At 40.3% G+C, this 22104-nt stretch overlaps 1 protein-coding gene and 1 long non-coding RNA gene across 2 annotated transcripts; both read right to left on the bottom strand.

The window, feature by feature from the left end:
* Positions 1–1846: 1846 nt before the first annotated feature.
* Positions 1847–3671, bottom strand: LOC136835161 (uncharacterized). Its single transcript, XR_010852006.1, has 3 exons — positions 3584–3671; positions 3192–3315; positions 1847–2134 (listed from the first exon to the last, which is right to left on the bottom strand). It is a non-coding gene; the product is annotated as an uncharacterized lncRNA (long non-coding RNA).
* Positions 3672–5937: 2266 nt separating this feature from the next.
* LOC136835865 (pyrroline-5-carboxylate reductase 3-like) lies at positions 5938–19285 on the bottom strand. Its single transcript, XM_067099710.1, has 7 exons — positions 19022–19285; positions 18142–18894; positions 17216–17286; positions 16183–16491; positions 8090–8182; positions 6926–6998; positions 5938–6189 (listed from the first exon to the last, which is right to left on the bottom strand). Exons 2-7 carry the CDS (start codon positions 18215–18217, stop codon positions 6080–6082), a joined length of 732 nt encoding a protein of 243 aa, XP_066955811.1. The 5' UTR covers positions 18218–18894; positions 19022–19285; the 3' UTR covers positions 5938–6079.
* Between the last annotated feature and the right edge of the window lie 2819 nt (positions 19286–22104).

Below are 22104 nucleotides of genomic sequence, written 5' to 3'. Positions count from 1 at the left end.
CCTGGGTTGTATAGTGTGCTCCCCCCTACAGTCATCTCCCTTCTACGCAACCATTTGCTCTTATCGGTTGAATGGCCGAGTGGAATAACCACTTTCAACTAATGTCGTTCGTCCCCTCTCAATCCGGCTTCCAATTGAGTGTCTGTCGATAAGTAGTTATTTTCTATAGTGAGTGAGGCTGTTATTAGTACCATCCTCTTTCAAAATTTTCGGACTTTCTGTTGCGGATTACGTGATGTTAAGGTCTTTTTCTTCATATATATTGTTCAATCTACCTTGTGCAACTTGTCTTATATGCTTATGATCTGATATTCACTAGCATTAATATCCAAAGATCAGCAAAACATTATTACCAGAGACACTGGCAGCGATGAGCCAGTTAGCCTATTGCTGCAGATGTCTGTCGTACCAATATATGCCGGTTTTGTTTAGTGGAACTGGAATATAAGATTTAGGCCACAGGCCAAGCGTTGGGACTTACGAGGTCATTCAATGCTGAAAGGGTAATTGAAAGTAAAAGGGTTTGAAAGGTGTAACAGGAGGAAAACCTCGTAGTTGCACTATGAAGCAGTTGTTAGGAGAGGATGGACAGTAAGATGAGTTGTTTAGTTCAAAATTCATGATCTATCAACTTGACATACAGTCTAGCCCTTGATATTTTTCCAAGCACACAGCCCTAATATGCTCTATATTTACGGCAATTACAATAGTCTCATCATAAATTCTACGTCGGAGACTAGTGCCGGCAGGGGACCTCTCGCAGCGCACTGTATGCATTACTTCAGGTTCTTTGCAGCGTTCCTTCGGCCCCTAGCTGCACCCACTTTCTTTTACTGCACCTCCATTCACATTCTTTCTGCCATCTTACTTTCCACCCTCTTCTGACAATTGTTTCATAGCGCAACTGCGAGGTTTTGCTTGTTACACCGTTAGACTCTCTCTGCTCTTAGTTTTACCCTCAGCGATGGATGACCTCATGGGTCCTTCAGCGTTTGGCCTTCGGCCTAAATTGTAAATTCTATCTCACCCTAAATCAGCAACTGTTAGCAATACTCTGACATACTATAAAACATTTTAACTTTATTTTGGCAGATTAGACTTCTGCCGAGTTTCATTGCATACACCCATCATCCTTCTCCCTTCTTGGTGTGAGAGAGAGAGAGAGAGAGAGAGAGAGAGAGAGAGAGAGAGAGAGAGAGAGAGAGAGAGAGAGAGAGAGAGAGAGATGGCATACACACCAACTTCCTCATCCTGTCACTTGACATCCTTTTAAGGTTAAACTGAAATTCAATGTTTGGACAAAAATTACCTTAATATCAAAAACTGCTTCCGTTGCTTTATATTATTCCTTTCATTTCATCATAAAATGAAATTAAAATAACTGTTTTCACATAGCAAATCTTTGTCCAGCTTCTTACTTACATCCGTATGAATAACCAGTTTTAGCATTTACTTTCTTGTACCACACTTTTTTGTACAGCTAACCATATAAAGAAGAGTGTGATAAAAGGTGGCCAGCTTCAAATGCGCCAATTCCACAAGTGAAGTATGGAAACCACCAATGAACTTTTTTCTGCTATTAGGCCAATATTCCTTCTTAGTTTATCAGAGTCCCCAATGGCAAGTTTTTGCACATGGTCTAAGAACGTTCCTTTTACTTATTAATGGACATCTATATGTCTTAACCAAAAATGCTCTTAGTTAGGTTTAAATATAAATCTTTCAGTAGTATTCGGTATCTGTCCTAGGCACAGTTTTTTTTAACCAGAGTTTATAAATTTAAGTGAACAATACTGTACACCCACGGTACAAGGGATGTACACCCAAGGTTTATTTACAAGAGATGAAAGGAATTTTTTTTATTGTCAGTTAGATTAAAATCTAAGATAATGCTATTTGCAAACAGCACCAAGTATTTACTTTGTTTGCAATTGTTCTATCATTTTAGAGCTTGCTAGACTCTTTGCATAACACCTTGGACAGACGAAATATTTACTTTGTTTGCAATTGTTCTGCCATCCTAGAGCTTGATAAACTCTTTGCACAACACCCTCTTGGACAGATCATTTTCCTGATAGTAGCCTGGCTATGCGTCAAGGCTTCCTAGTACCAACCACTATGACCTCGACGGTACCTGTCGAGAAGAATTTCACAGATTACTCCCGAGCAGTAAGGAATCAAATGTCCTAACTTTTGCCAAAAAGAATTTATAATGGTAGTAAATTTTAAAATAGCACGTGGGTCTAATTGTTAAGAATAAAAAGCTTTTAGACCGTCAAGAACCCCCAAAAAATCTTATTCCAAGTTAAACGCGAATCAGATTCTGAGGAAATTTATTTCTTGGAGTTCTGTAATAATCCCCATTATTTAAAAAACGAAAAAATATCAATTGAGAACTAAGTTTAATAACAAAATCCTCCATATTTAATTAGTAGGCCTAATGATCTACCACGCAAAGTATCAATACTAATTTTTTTTTAAGTCTAACAAAAAAAATGTTTCACTTTGTCACTGTTTCGTTGGTAATTCTAAGCCGGCTGTCCGCGGTGAGCTAGACTATGGCAATTGACGTTTTCTTATGTTATTTTACTTGCTTTACAAGAATTTAAAGTAATATTTTGTCAGCCGGCTGTAACTAAACTGTAATTGACCTTTGAAGACTATGACCTTGAAGACTACATAGCGACAGTGTATATCCGCAGTGAGCCCACCTCCTCAATAGCATACGGCAAAGTTTAACCAGTAAACAGCCCTAAAAATACCAACCTAACGTACCGTAGGGTGTTTACTGGTTGCAATTTTCTTATGGAGGGGGTGGTGGGCTCGCCGCGGAATGCCTGCTTAGACCTACCCCGCGTTAGGTAATTCAAGTCGTGTAGTCTTCAAAGGTCAATTACAGTTTAGTTACAGCCGGCCGACAAAATATTACTTTAAATTCTTGTAAAGCAAGTAAAATAACAGAAAAAGTCAAATGCCATAGTCTAGCTCACCGCGGACAGCCGGCTTAGAATTACCACGAAACAAAGTGAAACAAAGTGAAGCAAGCCCCCCTCCTGACATACGGTAGACAAAGTCTACCGCATGTCAGAAGGGGACATCCTCCCCGCAACAGGGGCTCCGCCCCTGAAGGGGGAGGATTAGCTTGCAAGATATATAAAGTTTGGTAACAAACAACGTTCAGTTATGCTCACCTTTCAATGCTTAACGGAAAGTTACATTACCAAACTCCTGTGCTGCCCGCATTCGTGTCTGAATTACCACTTAGTCTTCTGTGGTCAGAATTTTGGTCGAATTTTAACGTCACCACTTGAGAACCTGCAATAAATGCAAAGTTAATTAGCGAAGAATTGAAAGGGTATGATAAAACATCCTAACGATAGGAGGAAGTAAAGTGCACAAGATATTCATAGGCAAGATGCATATTGAAACGATCTGTCAAGCTAAAACCAGGTTTTATAATCAACCCACAAACGGATATACACAAGAACTACGGACACTATCTTCGACAAAGAATAAGCAATATACATCAAAGTGGAGAAACCACGATTATTATACAAAACAAGGTAAGAACCTTAAGATTTACCAACGATTGTGAAATGTATTACCAGCGTTACTCCTTCATACTCCTTACGGCGTAGACGACCACCGAATGGCTTCATTGTCCGTTACTGCGCACGCGTAGACTCAAGAGCTGGTAGAACAAGGATGATGGTTAGTTATCCTTGTTAAACGAACAGAAATTTTCTGCGTATTCGGCAGAAGATTGTTGTTTGTTAAATAATATAAATATATAGCAATATATATCATATTGATTAATATATATATATATATATATATATATATATATATATATATAATTATATATATGTATATATATATATATATATATATATATATATATATATATAATTTATTTATATATATATATAATGTTTAATGTTATTACACGGGATAATCACCGCCAGAAAATTCAGAAATTACATTTATTGTACCATTTCAATATATTTGTAGTTTATTGCTTCTTATTCTGCATTAAAAACTTCATTACACTGTATCATTTATAATATTTTGAAGTTTATTGACCTCTCATTCAAACCGTTGTTTTAACGCCATTTTTACCCATAAGTCCTGTCTATTTGGGCTCCAACCCCCCACCCAAAAAAATTATGCATGGCCACGCCCTTGTAAGGAAGTTAATAGGATTTGTGCAAAATATTGGAGAATAGAATAGTCTATGGCAGTATGTAAAAGGATTTTAGAGCCAACTCTCCTTTATAGAAGTATATATCAAATTTAAAGTGATTATTTTGGTTATATTTTTTGTTTTATATTACATATATATATATATATATATATATAAATATAAATATATAATGTAAAAATTATAAATACATATTCAGTTAAAGTTAAGTCTTCCTGGGCCTCTGCAGGCTTATAGTATATATATAAACATTTATATATACATATATATACATGTTTTAATCTTCTGGCTTTTATCAAGTCATTTTAGGATGAGACTGCTAGGCCCACACCCTCAAAAAAAAAATTCATCCGGAAACGAACCTAAATCGTAGCCCCAAACACGCCCCGCCTTCCACAACCCTTTAGTCCCACCCACACCCCCACCCCCTAGAATTTTGCCCATCTTGAGTCTTTGTTAACAGGGCAAGTCCGATAACCACTGGACCACGGGAACCTTTTACATCTGCGTGAGAAAAAAAAACCATTCAGTTATTTTTATTATTATTATTTATAATAACTATAATAAGAACAACCATGATAGCAGTAATAACAATGATAATAATTATAATATATCTATTACACTGGCAAAAACATCAATCAAACTTATTTGAGGCAGTATAAAATATAGAGATTTCAATACGAAAACAGAAATAGAAATTTAATAAAAATATGTCCACTTCTGGATCATATACAATATATATATATATATATATATATATATATATATATATATATATATATATATATATATATATATATATATGTGTGTGTGTGTGTGTGTGTGTGTGTATAAATATAAATATATATATATATATATATATATATATATATATATATATATATATATATATATATATATATATATATATATATTTATAATTATATATAAACACACATATATACATATATATGTATGTGGGTATGTACGTATATATATGTTTGTGTGAAACGTTAGTAACTCATTTACAATATAATGAAAACAGAGAACATTTACACAAATATTTCTTCGATGAAAACATGAGGGAGAAATCCCATTATCAATTCATACTCGCATAAAACACGAAACACTTATTACACTAAATCATAATGCCAAGTTTTACTCTAAACAGAACAACGTATATTCAACAAAATAACGGTCTCTGAAAAAAAATCATATAATTTCCACCTTACATTTAGCTTAGAACCGTATCTCAGTTGGGACTGACGCTATCACTATTTAGATAAGCGATCGAGATAATAAATATGTCGAAATGAGTCTAGTGTTAAGAGAGCATTTACACTTCTTTTTTTTTTCTTTTATCGGGGTTTTGCTTCGTCCAGTTTGTAATGTTTCTCTTTATCCTGTTTTTAGTTCTCTTTAGTTCCCTTTTCCTTTCTGCTCTAAGGTAATTCCAATTCCTTTTCGCAGTTCCCTTTATCAAAGCTTCTTCTCTTCACAACGAATATCTGACATTCTTATCGAAGGATATCTGATATTCTGTCACTATAGGTCTATCATTTCAATTTTCCTCATTCATCTTGTTTTCTTATCATATTCCTTCAAGTTCCCTATTCCCTCTCTCTTCTTATGAATCATCTAATTCCTTTTCGTATCTCCCTTCACAAAAGCTTATCTTCAGTCACTATAGGTCTATCATTTTCCAGAAGTTTGACGTCCGTATCTCCCTTTACAAAAGCTTATCTTCGGTCACTATAGGTCTATCATTTGCCCGAAGTTTGAAGTCCGTATCTCCCTTCACAAAAGCTTATCTTCAGTCACTATAGGTCTATCATTTTCCCGAAGTTTGAAGTCCGTATCTCCCTGCACAAAAGCTTATCTTCGGTCACTATAGGTCTATCATTTTCCCGAAGTTTCTATGGACTTCACCGTAGCGTCGTGGACTGCGCTGATGAAGGCAGCTCTCAGTCCACCTCTCTCAAGAGCAGCCACGCCCTGGATGGTACAGCCTGTTGGAGTGCGAGAATTTCGTGAGATGTAACGTTCATGGCTTTAAAAACAAAACCCATCAGTTCAATAAAAGGGTAATGGGTTATAGTATGGCCCGAGAGCCGTCAGAGAGGCTTTTATTTACCCACATAATCTTCCATGCCTAGTGGCTCAAGTGATAATAAAACCCAAATCTTTGGCTTTAAAAACGAAAAATAACAGTTCATTACAAAGCAAAGTTTGTAGTGTAACCGAAGAGAAACCTGAGAGAGAGAGAGAGAGAGAGAGAGAGAGAGAGAGAGAGAGAGAGAGAGAGAGAGAGAGAGAGAGATACAAACAGGCTTTTGTTTACCTACACAATCTTCTAAACCAAGTCGCTTCAGTGATAACAAAACCAAAATGTCCTGGCTTTAAAAACAAAAAATAAGTTCATTACAAATGTTGCAGTGCGGCCCAAGATAAACCAGAGAGAGAGAGAGAGAGAGAGAGAGAGAGAGAGAGAGAGAGAGAGAGAGAGAGAGAGAGAGGCTTTTATTCTATGCCGAATGGCTCCCTGATAATGAAACCCAGAGAAAAATCTTATCAGCCAGCAGATTAAATAAAAGGCTAGACCCTTATCTTCACTAATGAATACCCTTTCCCAAATTTAATTGACATCAGCGGCCATAACTGCCGTCACGCCAGATGATCGAATGAGATAAATAAATTCAAAAGATATCCCACCTATAGATTCTGTGAGATGATTAAATGACTCACCTCCCGGCGAACACACTTCGTCCTTCAACTGGCCCGGGTGTTTACCAGTTTCCAGAACCATCTTGGCTGCGCCCTGTAAAGACATGAATATGCTAATAAAGCAGAAAGGAATATAATGACGTTCTGGTGCATGGAGACATGTTTCTTGCTTCAGTTGAGCCTGTCTGATAAGATTTTCTAATTGGCAAATCGGACATGATTGTCGTTCTGAGAATATCATTCTTGGTCGACGGTTTCGGCGCTGAACTGCAAGGTTTAAGACCACTGAACGTTGACATTCTTATATCAAACTATAATAATAATAATAATAATAATAATAATAATAATAATAATAATAATAATAATAATAATAATAATAATAATAATAGAGAAAAAGATAACAGAACCAAGTGTATGGTGTAGACCAAACATATAGGAGACTTTCACCACAAGCGCACATATAAATTCACTTGTTTTTTAGTACAAAGCTCCTTTTTCTCTAGAATTCAAGACTATTTCAACTCTACACAGGTCCATTATGTAACTATGCTCAAAATTTAAAGACTGTGTATCTGTCCCTAATTCAAATATGTCAGGTAATTTCAGAACAAAAAATTAAATGAAATATGTGTATAAATCAGTTGTTATCAAAAGGTAAGCCTCAGTTTTACGTCATCCTAAAGATGTATCAGAAATAGTATCCTATGTTTCTCATCTTTCTCTGTAGACTAGTTATTTGCATATAAATCACGTTGTCAAGAGGGAAATGCATAGCCTCCCGAAGTTATTTGTTCCTTATCTAAATAACTCTCCCACCATTGTACATTCGTATTGCATTGTAGTGTCTCAGAAAGTGAGGAAGATAATGTATCTCGGAGGTCACTATCAGTAGACCAACCAGCAGAAGGAATGCTCGGTATCGTTGCTCATTCACTCATTCTTCGGGTTCTCATTCCCATCGGACAGTGCAACGAGAAAGGCCCTGCGTCATTCTTGTGTCCTCATTCTTGGCCCTTCACTGGTATCCATGTCATTCTCGCCTTCATTCCAACGACTGTTCGGTCATTCAGTGTAGGCTTAAGTCTGGCTCTAGGCTGACTGTCTACGACGTTACCAGAAAAAATTAAGCGCTCTTTCTCTTTCATTCTGATACCACAACTACTTGTTCTTTTTACTTTCACTTACCATGACTGTTTGCGCAGCTAATTTCAAAGACAGGGGTCTGGGCAGACCCATCCGTACTCCTCCGTCTGCTAATGCTTCAATGGCCAAGTAGACCTATGTAGGAAATAATAGTTTCAGTGACCAGAATCACACTGGAGGTTGAGGGGCACATCAGCAATTGCAATAAGAAAAATGGTGATGAAATTGATAATGATATTTATATCAGTTTACTAGGCTGATATAGAGGAACATAAGAAAAACTAGCACATACACTAATAACTAAACTAGATATTATCTCAGAACTTCAAATATGCCTTATAAATATCCTTTGCAATGTCTTAAAGAAATATTTCACGACGGAGAAGAAAGAACAAAAGGATATATATTTGTTTTGAAAAATATGTTATTTTCGTCAAAGCGAATGAAAAATCCAAGTTAACACCCTATGAAATCTGGCTTTGCTTGAACACTGCTTAGACCTATAATAGCTTCAAATTCAGTTGCATTCACTGGGTAATAAAAGAAAGTAGCTGCGATAACGTATTGTATGCATATGAAACTTTAGCAATATATAAGTCTAACTACTAGGCAATGCAAGTTTCAAACACGCGAATCGACATATTTTCCAACTAAAGGAAGAAAAAATAATCACCTTGAGGTCTCAGCCGGATTTTATGTGACATTCGTCAGTTATTTTCCTTAATTTTTGTGCCTTCATGGGTCACTTGTGCTTTTATATTTTTTTTTTTTGTTTTGTTTCTCTACTTGTGGAACTTTAAACATGTTCATCGATTGTTATATGTTACGTGTGAGAGTCTTGGTTGATCATGTATTATTCAATTTACGTAATTTTTACGGCCCTGCAAACCAAGATTACACGTAACCTGTCACTTGAAGCCAAAAAGTTAACCTCAAAGACAGACGTTAATTAGCCAAAGGTCGCCAGTTAAGGGTTATTAACCTTAACAAAGAATATTTGAGATGAATTTGATTTTAAACGCAACGGTTCTCCCAAACATTCGACGCGAGGCATACAAAAGCATCGAGATTTAACCTGATTTTGCTTACCCTAAATCCTAGGTATTTTACTGGAATAATGGGGTTGAAGCTAACAATAAAATAATTAGGCTTAATCTAGACTTTGTAAACACATATACCCTAAGTGGTGGCTGAAGGAAGAAAACAAAAGAAAAAATGTGAAATACAGAAAAGAACTAGTCAATCGACTAAGCTTCAACAAGAATCGGACTTACCGTGAACGCCGAAGTCGCTGCGCAAACGAGGAACCTCAGGAGTCGTATTCTGGCAGTCTTCCCAATTCACTAATTAAGATAGACGTAGGAGAGAAAGTAATAAAGAATATCGTTCGTTCGGCACGCACGCAGCAGCGTCACCCTGGTTCCGTGACCGCTGGGATCTCTCTCACTGACTGACCGACCTCGCCGTTCGTTCTTCCAGAGGGCTTATATCGCCCGGGCAATCCGACCTTGACAAAGGCATCGTCGAATGCATAGAATAAAGCTTAGGGCCACCATAACTAGGGGTCATTGAGCGTAAACCCTCTCTGAGGCTTAGGTCCCTAATGCCCTAACATATTTTGTTTACAAACTTTCCAGCCTATGCGGCGCCATTTGTCTAAGGCGGTGATTGTTATTTTTAAATTGCCTACCCTACCGGCGGGCAGAGATGTTCTCTGTCGAGGTCAATTGGCCTAATATTCCTACACCTAACTACATCGAGGGCGAACAGCAGTAATATTTATAAAAGCTCCCCCCCTTAAGAGGGCCTTCACTCCCTTTTCGGGCGTGAAGGTCTATACTAAGCAAGCTGTTCGCCTCTCGTAGGTTACTCTCCTTCCCCTGAGCAGATTAGTCCTGGTTAGCCTACCTAGCTACAGAACTACCTAACCCTAGATAGGATATGAGCTATAATCACTACTTTACCTAATTCTAATAGTACTGGAAGGTGCTCACGGTTATTATAGGCTACCTCCTACAATCATGATGTGTTTTAGACCTAGCCTAGTGGTACGTTCTATGATATTCCCTAGCCTAACCTATCCTAACCCGACCGTAGCACCAACATAAGAGTTAATATTCTAACTAAATTACAACATGGTTTATGTTTAATACAATTAAAATTTACTAGTTAATTCATGAGGTTGCCTCATATGATAAATGGGTGCCTCACTGAGGTCTTAGGCCATGCGTGTCACGAGCATCGTGGCTCGTTTCACAATAGTTAAGATTACTGAAATTAGTTATGCTACTTACATGATTACTGCGGCTCGGTGGTAAGTGGAAAGAACAAGGTTACTAAATTGATGTACCGTACTTTAAGGTGGCCTAGGCTAGGTACAAATAAAAGGAAGAGATCACACTGGCTACCTTCTCTGGGCAAGGGGCCAGGATCACTCTTAGATGTTAGGGCACTGTGCCGAGAGGGCACTAGTCCCAGGAGGAGCTTATAGCTCGGCAACTACTGGGCTCTCTTTGCCCCTTCTTCTTCTTCTTCGGGTTCCTCCAAGGCCTATCAGTAGCTGGCCTAGCAGGTGATGAGAGCACCGACTCCGGGGACAGGCCAGAAGGGCTAGCGGGCGCGAAGTCAGGGGCAACTGCAAAAGCTGCGGGAGGACTCCCTACTCCGGCTGCTGCGACAACCGGAGCGAGAGCGATCTCGACTTCTGCGTCCGAGGATGCCAGTTCCTGGTCTTCCAAGGGAGGGGTACCATTTCGATCCTCCAGGGGTTCATCCTGGAATCAAATTTGCAAAGTGAAGAAGAAGTTTCGGGTGCTGGAGGCTCTCCAGTCGCGATGATCAACTGCATGGGGAACCCTAAATCTCCCGGAGGAGGATTCGCCTCATGATTTAGACCCGGCATAGAGGCCTTTTCCATTGGTAGCTCAACGTCCGTGGCGGACGGAGTCTGGCACTGCTCAGTGCTCGCAAGTGGCACTGGCAGCAGTTGAGGTCAGGCATGCCTGACAAGGGGTCCGGAGGTGCAATACCTCTCGGACGACTTGGGTTTGGCTGCGGCAGAGATTCCTGCCCCAGCAGGAGATCGTAGCCTCTCGGTGAGTTTTGTTCGGGGGCGTCCGCTGGGCGTTGCTTGTTTGGGCAGCCCTCCCAATTTGTGGAGTGGTCTGCCCGCTTGCACGTCCTGCAGCGGTACTGCTCCTCCTGAATCTCTCTTCGCGGAGGGGGAGGACCTCTTGGTGGGCCAGCCCTTCGCGATTGGAGAGGGCTAGGCCTGAAATAGGTTAGGTGGTGCCCTTCCGCGGACCACTTTGGTGGGCGGAAGGTGGAGGTTTGTCATTTTTGGGAGTTTTAACTGGGGCCTCCGTGGAGGAGGTAACGTGGCTGCGGAGTGGCGTTGGTGACGGGCTTCGCAGAGAAGATCCCGACCCAACAAGAAGACCACTCCGGGCCGAATTCCACCTACCACGCCAAGGCGGTGGGGTATCGTGCCCCAAGGTGTCATAACCTGGAGTTGGACAGTAGGAACGGTGATGGTGTGGCCCTCTATCCACTTCATTTCCCACCGCGTTTCTTCGTCAACCACAGCACCGGCTGGCACTTGGGCCCTGGTGATCAGGCTAATATCTGCCGCAGTGTCTACTGTGACCGGAAGGGTCACTGGGCAGGCTAGTGCTCTGAAGAGGGGCCACCGAGATGAACTGGGTTTCCAGTCTCTCGGGGTAAAGGATCCGGTGCGGACCAGCAGCAGAAAATGAAGTGCTGATTAGGTTGACAAATTTGGTGGTGGGGACATGATGTGGACAGGCCGGAGATCCAGCATTGTAGTGGCTAGCAGCCCCACAGGATCTGCACGGGCCTTTTGGATGGGCTCGGTGGCCTGCAGTAACTGTTGGAGGAGAGGGCTGAGCGGATGAATCGGGAGCGGAGTTCTGGCTGGTAGGGTTAGGCTGCTTATTAGTGCCGAGTTTGTATCGGCACTCAGCTTCAGCGTGGCCCCCCTTCTTGCAATAGTTGCACAGGGTCTTGCTAGGCAGTCCATTCTTCGGGCGAGTGGAGTTCGAGAGGTAGGCCGGAGGGATGATTCGCTTCTGAGAGGTGCTATGCGACTGATTGAAGGTTTCCCACGAATCAGCCATGCGACAAGCTTCCATAAGTGTGGAGGGCTGTTTATCGTTAAGATATACTGCAAGGGGCCCTGGCACACATTGGAAAAGGTCTTCTAGCATGGTCCGATTGAAGAGATCCTCAAACGTCGTGCAGGCCAAGGAGTCGAACCAGCGTGCATCGGACTGGGTTTTGTGACATGCCCATTCCGTCCAAGACCAGCCGACTTCCTTGGCAAGACCTCGGAACCGTTGTCTCCATTTTTCTGGGGTTATCTCGTAGGCCTTTGTAATGACTCTACGAACTTCCGCCATGTTGCCTCTCTGGCTCTTCTCCAGTGAGCTAAGCGCTGCCTTGGCTTTTCCCTCCATATGTTTGGCTAGTATTAAGGCTCTCTCCGTCTCCGTGGTGCTGTAGTTATCGAAAAGAGCCTCGATCTCCTCCAGCCATGCTTCTGGCTCGTCCTCAGTCCACTTGGGGACTAGGGAATTGATGCTCGAAATTGGAGCGTTTGATGCAGCAGGTGTAGGACTGGAGGCTTGATGGCTAGCCATAGCTTCGGCATTCTCCATTTTCGCTCTCTCAAGCTCGAGCTCCTTCTCCTTTAGGGCTAACTCAGTTTCCTTGCAGGCTAACTCATGCTGTCTCCTTCTTTCTTCTCTTTCCTCTTCATATTGCCTTTGCTCGGCTTCATACACTTCCTTCTGCTCGGCTTCATACTTCCTCTGCTCGAGTCTTTCTTCCTTCTCCCGCTTGGCCAAGTCGTCCACTTGCTCCTTAACCCAGGTGGTAAGTTCCGAGCCGGTGAGACCTGCCGCCGTCCCCAGCCCCAGGAAGGTTTTATAATGCTCTGCTGCCATGGTTCTGGTGGGGAAGGGCGTCTAACCGGGTCGACGGGCGTACTTGGGCAGCGAGGAAGTGTCTCTTCAATGACGTGGCACCCTTTCAAAAGGTGGCACTGTAGTTTGGGTGTGCCGTGTACAGGTCACACTGGTGGCACTCAGTATCCCTAGGCACTGGTGCAGGTTAGGTTCCAGAAGAACTTTCTCTTCTGTGTTCCCTTTTGGTTTTGTTTTATTTATTTTTCTGGATTCTTGCTTGGTGGCACTTATGGTGCCAATGTGTTCCTAGGGACCCTCTACTGGAGTCCAACTAGGCTATATGGGAGGAAAGGCACTCTACACCCCTGCAGAGTGCAACAATCGAATGAGAGAGAAAGGGAAGGTAAAAAGAGAGAGAGAGAGAGAGAAGTAAGCTATTCCAGTGATGAGTGCTGCAAATTATTGGCACTGTGGAATAAAGTGAATTTGTTTTTTTTTTTTTTTTTTTTTCTTAAAGATCCTCGTGAGTGGCTGGTCCCAGTACCGGCCCCAGTGCTGGGCCCTTTTTTTTCAGAGGGTGAAAACTACTGTTTGCTTCGGTCTGGATAGCAGGCCTCACTCGTGACCGACAGTTTATCACTGTATCGTAATTACTCTTAACTTGTCCTCATCTATTGTGGGACAGAGGTGTTTCTTTTATTTGGTTTATTGTATTCGAATTAATTAGCCTAGTGTCGGCCGTTCTTTCTTTGAAGAGGGTCACGTACACTTAGGTTAGGAATGCTTACTTGAATGAGAGAGAGAGAGAGAGAGAGAGAGAGAGAGATTTTCAATCAGCGAATTTCTTGCTGCTTGAGAACATGTAAACAAAGATTTTATACATGCACAATGGCATGGATCTTAATAAAATGATATAGATGCGTCGTCTTGGCTTCCTTAGGGATTACTTTATTATCTTAATTTTCCGGGAGCCGACGTCACAAAAGTTTATCGTAAAAATTTTAAATTTTCTTTATATGATTTTATAGTAGGTATTCGTATAGGAACTTGTTATTACTCCTAACTAAGGCCTATCTTTCCCTGCCTAAATTATCTTTTTTTTTTTTCCTAGCTAAGATATTAGGAGGTGGGTTCGCTACGAAAAAAAAAAAAATATATGCCCCAAGAGTGGCTGGGAGCAGAGTCGAGGTCACAATAACAAGGTCGTTGAGATGGCGGCCAAGGTCCCGTTAGGCCTAAATTTCAAAACAACCTCGGCCTGCTGCAAATGGCGTTCTCTCACAAAAGGAAACCCCAAAATGGCCAGATTTTTCTCTCACAAACAGTTCGAACAATTTCAAAACAACGACATTACACAAAAGAATGAAAAGAGAAAGGAATCCAAGATGGCGGGGTATTTTCAGTTCGTTTTTTTAGCACAAATTCAAACAACAACGAAACAAATGCAGGTATCCAGATTTTACTTTAAATATACCAATCATGCATAGCGTTTTACGTTACGGATGGAAAACTAAATTACCAAACAACTTTGTGTCTTTTTTATTATTCGTTCTCGGACATTGAAACATCCTCGGCAAACAATGGAAAGAGAGATTTGCGTGATTTGGAACGGACCAAATTTACTTTACTGAAAATTTATTTTAAAATTACTATTTCAGTTCGTTTCGCTACTTCACTGACACGGCTGGCCCAAGGATTAGACTTTTTTTGAATGATTCCCGCTATATGCAAACAATAACGATCGGAATTGCCGACGCGATTTCTAAATTACTTTGTGTACATGAAACAGGCTCCGCTTTTTCGGCCTTGATTCGTTACTTTGAACGACTTCTCTCACGGTTCCGAACACGGTAAATGTCCTTGTCTTAAACGTTATAAATTATGACTCTCTGCTCGACGCACCCTTTCCTACGCTAATTCTCGCTACACTTGTTATTATAACTATTCTCTTTACTGCTTATTATTATGCCTCGTTCCTTGTTTGGAAGAATGAAATGGAGTTCGATATCTGACTTTTTTTTTTGGAATTAATGTAATTTTAATTTCCTTTTCTCCAGATTCTTTCTCTAAAATGTACTTTAGATTCTACGCAAGGTCGCCAATGTTACGTGTGAGAGTCTTGGTTGATCATGTATTATTCAATTTACGTAATTTTTACGGCCCTGCAAACCAAGATTACACGTAACCTGTCACTTGAAGCCAAAAGTTAACCTCAAAGACAGACGTTAATTAGCCAAAGGTCGCCAGTTAAGGGTTATTAACCTTAACAAAGAATATTTGAGATGAATTTGATTTTAAACGCAACGGTTCTCCCAAACATTCGGACGCGAGGCAACAAAAGCATCGAGATTTAACCTGATTTTGCTTACCCTAAATCCTAGGTATTTTACTGGAATAATGGGGTTGAAGCTAACAATAAAATAATTAGGCTTAATCTAGACTTTGTAAACACATATACCCTAAGTGGTGGCTGAAGGAAGAAAACAAAGAAAAAAATGTGAAATACAGAAAAGAACTAGTCAATCGACGAAGCTTCAACAAGAATCGGACTTACCGTGAACGTCGAGTCGCTGCGCAAACGAGGGACCTCAGGAGTCGTATTCTGGCAGTCTTCCCAATTCACTAATTAAGATAGACGTAGGAGAGAAAAGTAAAAAGAAAAGAATATCGTTCGGGCACGCACGCAGCGTCACCCTGGTTCCGTGACCGCTGGGATCTCTCTCACTGACTGACCCGACCTCGCTTCGTTCTTCCAGAGGAGGGCTTATACCGCCCCGGGCAATCCGACCTTGACAAAGGCATCGTCGAATGCATAGAATAAAGCTTAAGGGCCACCATAACTAGGGGTCATTGAGCGTAAACCCTCTCTGAGGCTTAGGTCCCTAATGCCCTAACATATTTTGTTTACAAACTTTCCAGCCTATGCGGCGCCATTTGTCTAAGGCGGTGATTGTTATTTTTAAATTGCCTACCCTACCGGCGGGCAGAGAGATGTTCTCTGTCGAGGTCAATTGGCCTAATATTCCTACACCTAACTACATCGAGGGCTGAGTTTCCTGTGGGGTAAATATTGCTAAACTAATGCCAGATGTTAAATTAAATTAATTTTATATCTATTTCTATTAGAAATGTTGTTTTTATTAATAATCAATGCTTAGAAATTTGCAACGAGGACCGCAGAACACCACAATTCATGGCAAACGAACCTCACCTGCGGGTTGTCTGTACATCTTCGTCAGTAGCGTGAGCTCCTCTGCAGAAGACGGACGCCCCCAGCTGCACCAGCGCCGGGGTGTTGGGCATGATCCTCATCACCCTGCTTTCGGGGGGCAAATTGGCCTCCATCGTGGCCAAGGTCACGCCCAGAGCTACGGAGGTCACAAGGGGTCGGGCGGGCGTCACGCAGGGCTGGAGGTCGTGTAGGACTCGGGGTATGACCGCTGGTTTCACGGCCATCACGACGACGTCGCTGAAGGAGGCGGCTTCCCTGTTGTTGTAGGTGGTCCCGCAGCCAATGGCCTGAAGGTGAACGGTACAACGTGTTACAGAAATTTGTCAAGACTATTTTCATTACTGTTTACCTTTACTCTTCTTATTATTATTCTCAGCTTAATCCTTAGGCCTAGTCAGGGTCGCTGTTTTTGATGAGCATTTCCCATGTGTTTCCAATACTCATGTCTAGCATTATAGGACGATGCAAATAGCTATCATAGGCTAGGATAGCTAGTGCATTATTGTTACAGTCACAAATCATTCATTACCTTGTATATTTCAGAAAAGCTTCTCAGAAAAACAGCTGGTTAAGATGGCTCACACGTGACCAAGAATAGGTGTATCTGACTGGATGTGTTCCAGAGCGTGTTAGCTCTTAACCAGGTTATATCGGCACACTGAATTAGCATTTATCAAGGACGTTTTTAAAGCATAAGAAAGATTATGTACTGTATATAATACTTAATGAACTGCTACAGGTAGCAGTTTGTCTTAAAACGAACCGGTGACATACCACTTGAAATAATCTTTCTCTGACCGTGACTGATAACTCGATCACCAAAGAGTACAATCTTATTTCTGTCTTTCCTGACTTACAGATCCCCCGACTGAGACCAGAATCACAGCACAATCTTCGTGTTTACAAAAGACTTTAAACTGAAATTGTTACTACCCACCCCCAACTATCTAGCCCCAAGACACCAATAGATTTGGATAACTATAAACCAAACCTACGAGAAGGTCCCCTCACCGCCATCTGATCCAGTAGGTGTTGGTCCACCTTCGGCGAAGAGACCACGATACCCTGAGGCTTGGCTACACCTGTCAATGAAAAGTGAAAACTTGTCATTATTAGCAGTATATTATTTTTGAAGATAATGAGACGTCTTAACTAAAAAAAAATTCTGTTGAATCTTACTCTTATGAAGCAAACCTGTTTTTTAAACTTAGCCTTAAAGGCCTGTTTGAAATGCGAGGATAAAAACGAAACCAGACAATCAGTTGAAACTTCATTCAGACGCTGCGTAGCTAAAGGAGAGAGAGAGAGAGAGAGAGAGAGAGAGAGAGATGAGGCATAGAAGCTGGTCAAATGGGCGTGACGAGGAACGGTGAAAAAAATAAATATAATGTGTTGATGCTATGTTGACCTTGGAAGGATGCTGAGAGTTCTCTCTCTCTCTCTCTCTCTCTCTCTCTCTCTCTCTCTCTCTCTCTCTCTTTAACAAACACATATACACACTGAATCCAGGCGAAATTATTGCGAAATGGATAGGAATTTCTGCCAATCTAATTCCTGCAACAGCATGTTACATGTGATATATTAGAGTACCAATAGGCCTATCATTCTACATTCCTTTTAAAACTTTATTTAAACTTTAGGCCTAACCCTGATGATTAATGCAAAGAGCCACATAAAAGCTGGCATAAATCTGAACGTAAAGAGGATTGTGTGAGAGAGAGAGAGAGAGAGAGACAGAGAGAGATAACGAAATCAATGCCAATCTTTAAGCTGATCTCAAGTAACCTTTGTCTCAAAATGAACTCTTATCTGCTTACGTAAAAAAGCAACTAGTACTATACCTAGGACGATATGCAAATTCACACGCTGAGAAAATATAATAATATAAAATTATAAATACATAAAATATAAAACATTAAAATAAAGTAATAACTCACCAGCTGCTATGAGGCCCTTGGCAAAGGCCTGTGCCATATTTCCAGCGCCTATGAAGCCTATTCTCAAAGTCGCCATGACTACAACGTTTGCAGAGTTCCAGACTTTATATAACACTGTCTCACTTTGATGGGGGCTTTTCTTGCGTCGCAGTATCTCGGGTCATTCAGAGGTTCCAGCGGTTGTCATGCAATTGTCCTCCTCGTCCTTATTCTTGAGCCAGAATTCTTATTTTTTCATTAAGTCGTATGTAGGCCTATATATAGTCTGTTTAATAGTACCTTTTAGGGTAACATTTACTTTGGCGTTCTTCCTTCATGATACTTTATCGTGTGGTTTTCGCTGTCAGTCACTCGTTCTAAAGAAAATTAAGTTAATTTTCCAGATGTCCTCTTAATAAGTTAGTCTTACACTTTGGCTCTCTTTCTCTCTGTTTTGCATATCACAGTAGCGTGACATCATCGCAAAGAGAAATAAGAAAAAAAAAAATATTATCTCACTGTTGACAATTTCTCGAGAAGCAAAGACACAGTCACAAAGTCAATCAAGTTTTAACGAAAACTGTTCCTCATAGATTTTCGTGGCACTTGGCACAGTTGTTTTAAAAGTGGTCCGCTCCTCAGCGTAGCAGCGATGGAAGTTTTGGCCCCTCAGATTTTATTTTTTGGTTCCTAACATCCGCTGGCCATCCCTGGGCTCCAGGTGCCAGGTACGTTTTTTGTCACATAACTCGTTTGGTCAACAGAGCTGCTAATCTGTTCATTGACATTTCAAAGTTATTTTAACTTTTAGAGTATAAAATCACATAGGTTTTGTTTAATATATAAGTAAGTTAACATTTCTTCAGTTAATAAAAACACTAAATCCTAACCAGTAACTCACCTTAACTTGGGCACGTTGTTGCCACACCGCGAACCTGTCTTAAACTCTAAAAATGGTAATCAGCTGATCAATGTAAACACGTTCGTCAAGTGAGGGCTTTTTATACCCGAGGCGATCTGGAGGCTGAATTTATTTTCAGCGATGAAGTTTTATTCCGTTCCTCCCTCTGGGTGATTTTAAATCAAATAGCGTAGAAGTCTTTAATGTAGTTTTCCATAAACTTTCCAGCACGTGCCGTGTGGATGGGAGTCCACAAACGGTGTGGCCGTGAGCTTGGAAGCCTCAAGCGAATTCGGAGAAGACATATTGTGCGTGTCTGAAGATCGTCTGCTCGCCAGGGATACGGTCAATGATGAAGAGCAATATATATAAATAAACGTGGTTGTTGAAAGAATGAGTTAACTGATGCATACAAAGACCTAAGCTCCCAAAGTAGTCTCTCACTCTTTCGTTAAGAAGAATTGAGGTTTAGTACGTCGAAATTCAAAGCAATATATAAAGAAACGTGGTTGTTGAAGGAATGAGTTAACTGATGAACAAATAGGCCCTTCTATAAAATAGTCTACGTCACTTCTTAGATACGAAGAGTTGAGGTTTAGCACAGTTGAAATTCGAGGCAATATATATAAATAAACGCACTATTGAAGGAATGAGTTAAGTAATGAAAAAATAGGCCTAAGCTCCCAAAGTAATCTGCTTCACTTATTCGTCTTGAAGAACGGAGGTTTAGTACAGACGATATTCGTTTATTTTATAACCTGACGAGTTTCTGTTAAAAGCATGGGAAATCTCTTGGTCTGGTCAAGTTTAGACTTCAGTACCAACCGCTTATCTCTTATCAGTGCTATGTTATCGGACCTCTGCCCCTTAATCTTTGTTATAGGAGACGCTTCTTAATATTGTTGTGATATGCTAATCGGCCAGAGTACTGTTTAACTGTAGATTCATACATACACTCTGGGGCAAGAGTATATATGTGTATATATATATATATATATATATATATATATATATATATATATATATATATATATACATTATGTGTGTGTTCTTGCGTGCTCGCTTGTAATATTCATTAGACTAAATGCCTTCTTAACTCATCACTTTTTTAATATTTTAGAAAAGCTTTTCACTAAGAAGCCAGAACAGAGGTAAGGGTAATTACTTGGCTACGAAGAAAGGTAGCCTATAGGTCTAATACGGCTCATATATACTTACATAGCTGAAATGGACCCACCTTCACCATCTTAGCCAAGTATTTATCGGTTTACTGCGGCTTTACGCTGAAATATATAGGCCTACTGTATCTATGTAGAATCTACTGGTCCCATTTTACTAGATACAATGCCCTCTTAACTTCTCGATTTCTTCATATCTTGGGTCGATGACATTTTAGAACCGGCTTTCGTGCAGGTATTAAATATAATACATAAAGTAAAAGCCTGTTGTCTTGATTCAAAATAATGACATATGAACCATAATGTTAAATTTTAAAGTAGAACAGTCCGGGCCAGCCTCTCTCTCTCTCTCTCTCTCTCTCTCTCTCTCTCTCTCTCTCTCTCTCTCTCTCTCTCCATCGACCCCTATACGTGGCGTTCGTAGGATCAGGATTTACCGTCTCGATTCTCTTTTGTATTACCCTCATTTTTTAAGGTACGGGTGCACTATAGTAAACAGCAACAATAACAATAGGGTCAATAACACTGCATTGTGGACATATGATCGAGAGAGAGAGAGAGAGAGAGAGAGAGAGAGAGAGAGAGAGAGAGAGAGAGAGAGAGAGAGAGAGGTTAAATAAAGACAAAAAGAATATTTATTTTATCCTGAAGCCACAACTGAAAAATGAGATAGTGTAATATCTTGTTAGGAGAGAGAGAGAGAGAGAGAGAGAGAGAGAGAGAGAGAGAGAGAGGTGGTACAAAAGAACAGAAAGACATTTGGATGTTTATTTTATCCTGGAGCTACTAGATCGTCCCTTCTTCAAGGTCGTCAACTTACCGAAACCTGACCAAAGCTTTGCATTAGAAGGGAATCATTATTTAAGCAGATGCCCACTACAGCATTCAACTTCTTTTTTTTTTCTTGGACAAGTATAAACAACTCTGTTGTTGTTGTTGTTGTTGCCGCTGCTGTTGTTCTCGTGCTTGTTGTTGGGCGAAGCCTGGGTCTAGTCCTTTGGACGGCTAGCTGGTGTGACGAGAGACAATCCTTAAATAAACAAACAAAAATTCGACGCAGTTAAGGATTCTGTACACTGCATACAATTAAAACTCACGAGCTAAAATTTTAGGGAAAGCAAGACCCAGCCTGATTAAAGTATATAGGTTGCTTCTAAATTAGCAAGCTTAGACTCTACAGTTTTTGTTATCCTTTCAGTATTACCTTTGTACAGTATTATTTTGAAATAACTACTGTTAAACGTGGTGTCACATTATTCAACTAAAAAGCTAATTGGCAACTTTGGCAACAAAAACCATGATTAATGATCTTTTCGTAACCTGTCTGACGAACTTTTACAAAGTTGACATTTATTTTTGTAAAATACCTAGACTCTTCTTTTTTCCCCCGATTGGAGAGAGCCTTTTGCAGACCTCGGTGAACCACCCAATCACACTGTAACGGATGTATTGCAATATTTCGCACTGGATGTCTTTCCTATCTTCAGCGTTACATTTTCTTTGCGTGCGTCTTCTTGACTACCCTATCCACCTATCCATCCTCCTGTACACGCAATTGGTCACAGAATAGCCTTAACCTACCCATCTCACAGACTCATCAACATAGAGTTACGGGCTGTTCTAGGAGCAAGAGCCCGTGCTGGCACAAGGCCAGCTAAATCTGAAACAAAAACAAAGCAACAACGAATAGCCTCTTTTCCTTAATCCCTCACTAAACTTCTAATTGTCCTCGTGATATTCCGTTAGAATTTTAAATATTCTTCATCTACTCTTCGACTTTTTAATATATATATATATATATATATATATATATATATATATATATATATATATATATATATATATATATATATATATATATATATAGATAGATAGATAGATAGATAGATAGATAGATAGATAGAT

This window comes from Macrobrachium rosenbergii, chromosome 55 (assembly GCF_040412425.1).
Source record: "Macrobrachium rosenbergii isolate ZJJX-2024 chromosome 55, ASM4041242v1, whole genome shotgun sequence".
NCBI lineage: Eukaryota > Metazoa > Arthropoda > Malacostraca > Decapoda > Palaemonidae > Macrobrachium > Macrobrachium rosenbergii.
This window is presented reverse-complemented; position numbering and strand designations above follow the sequence as displayed.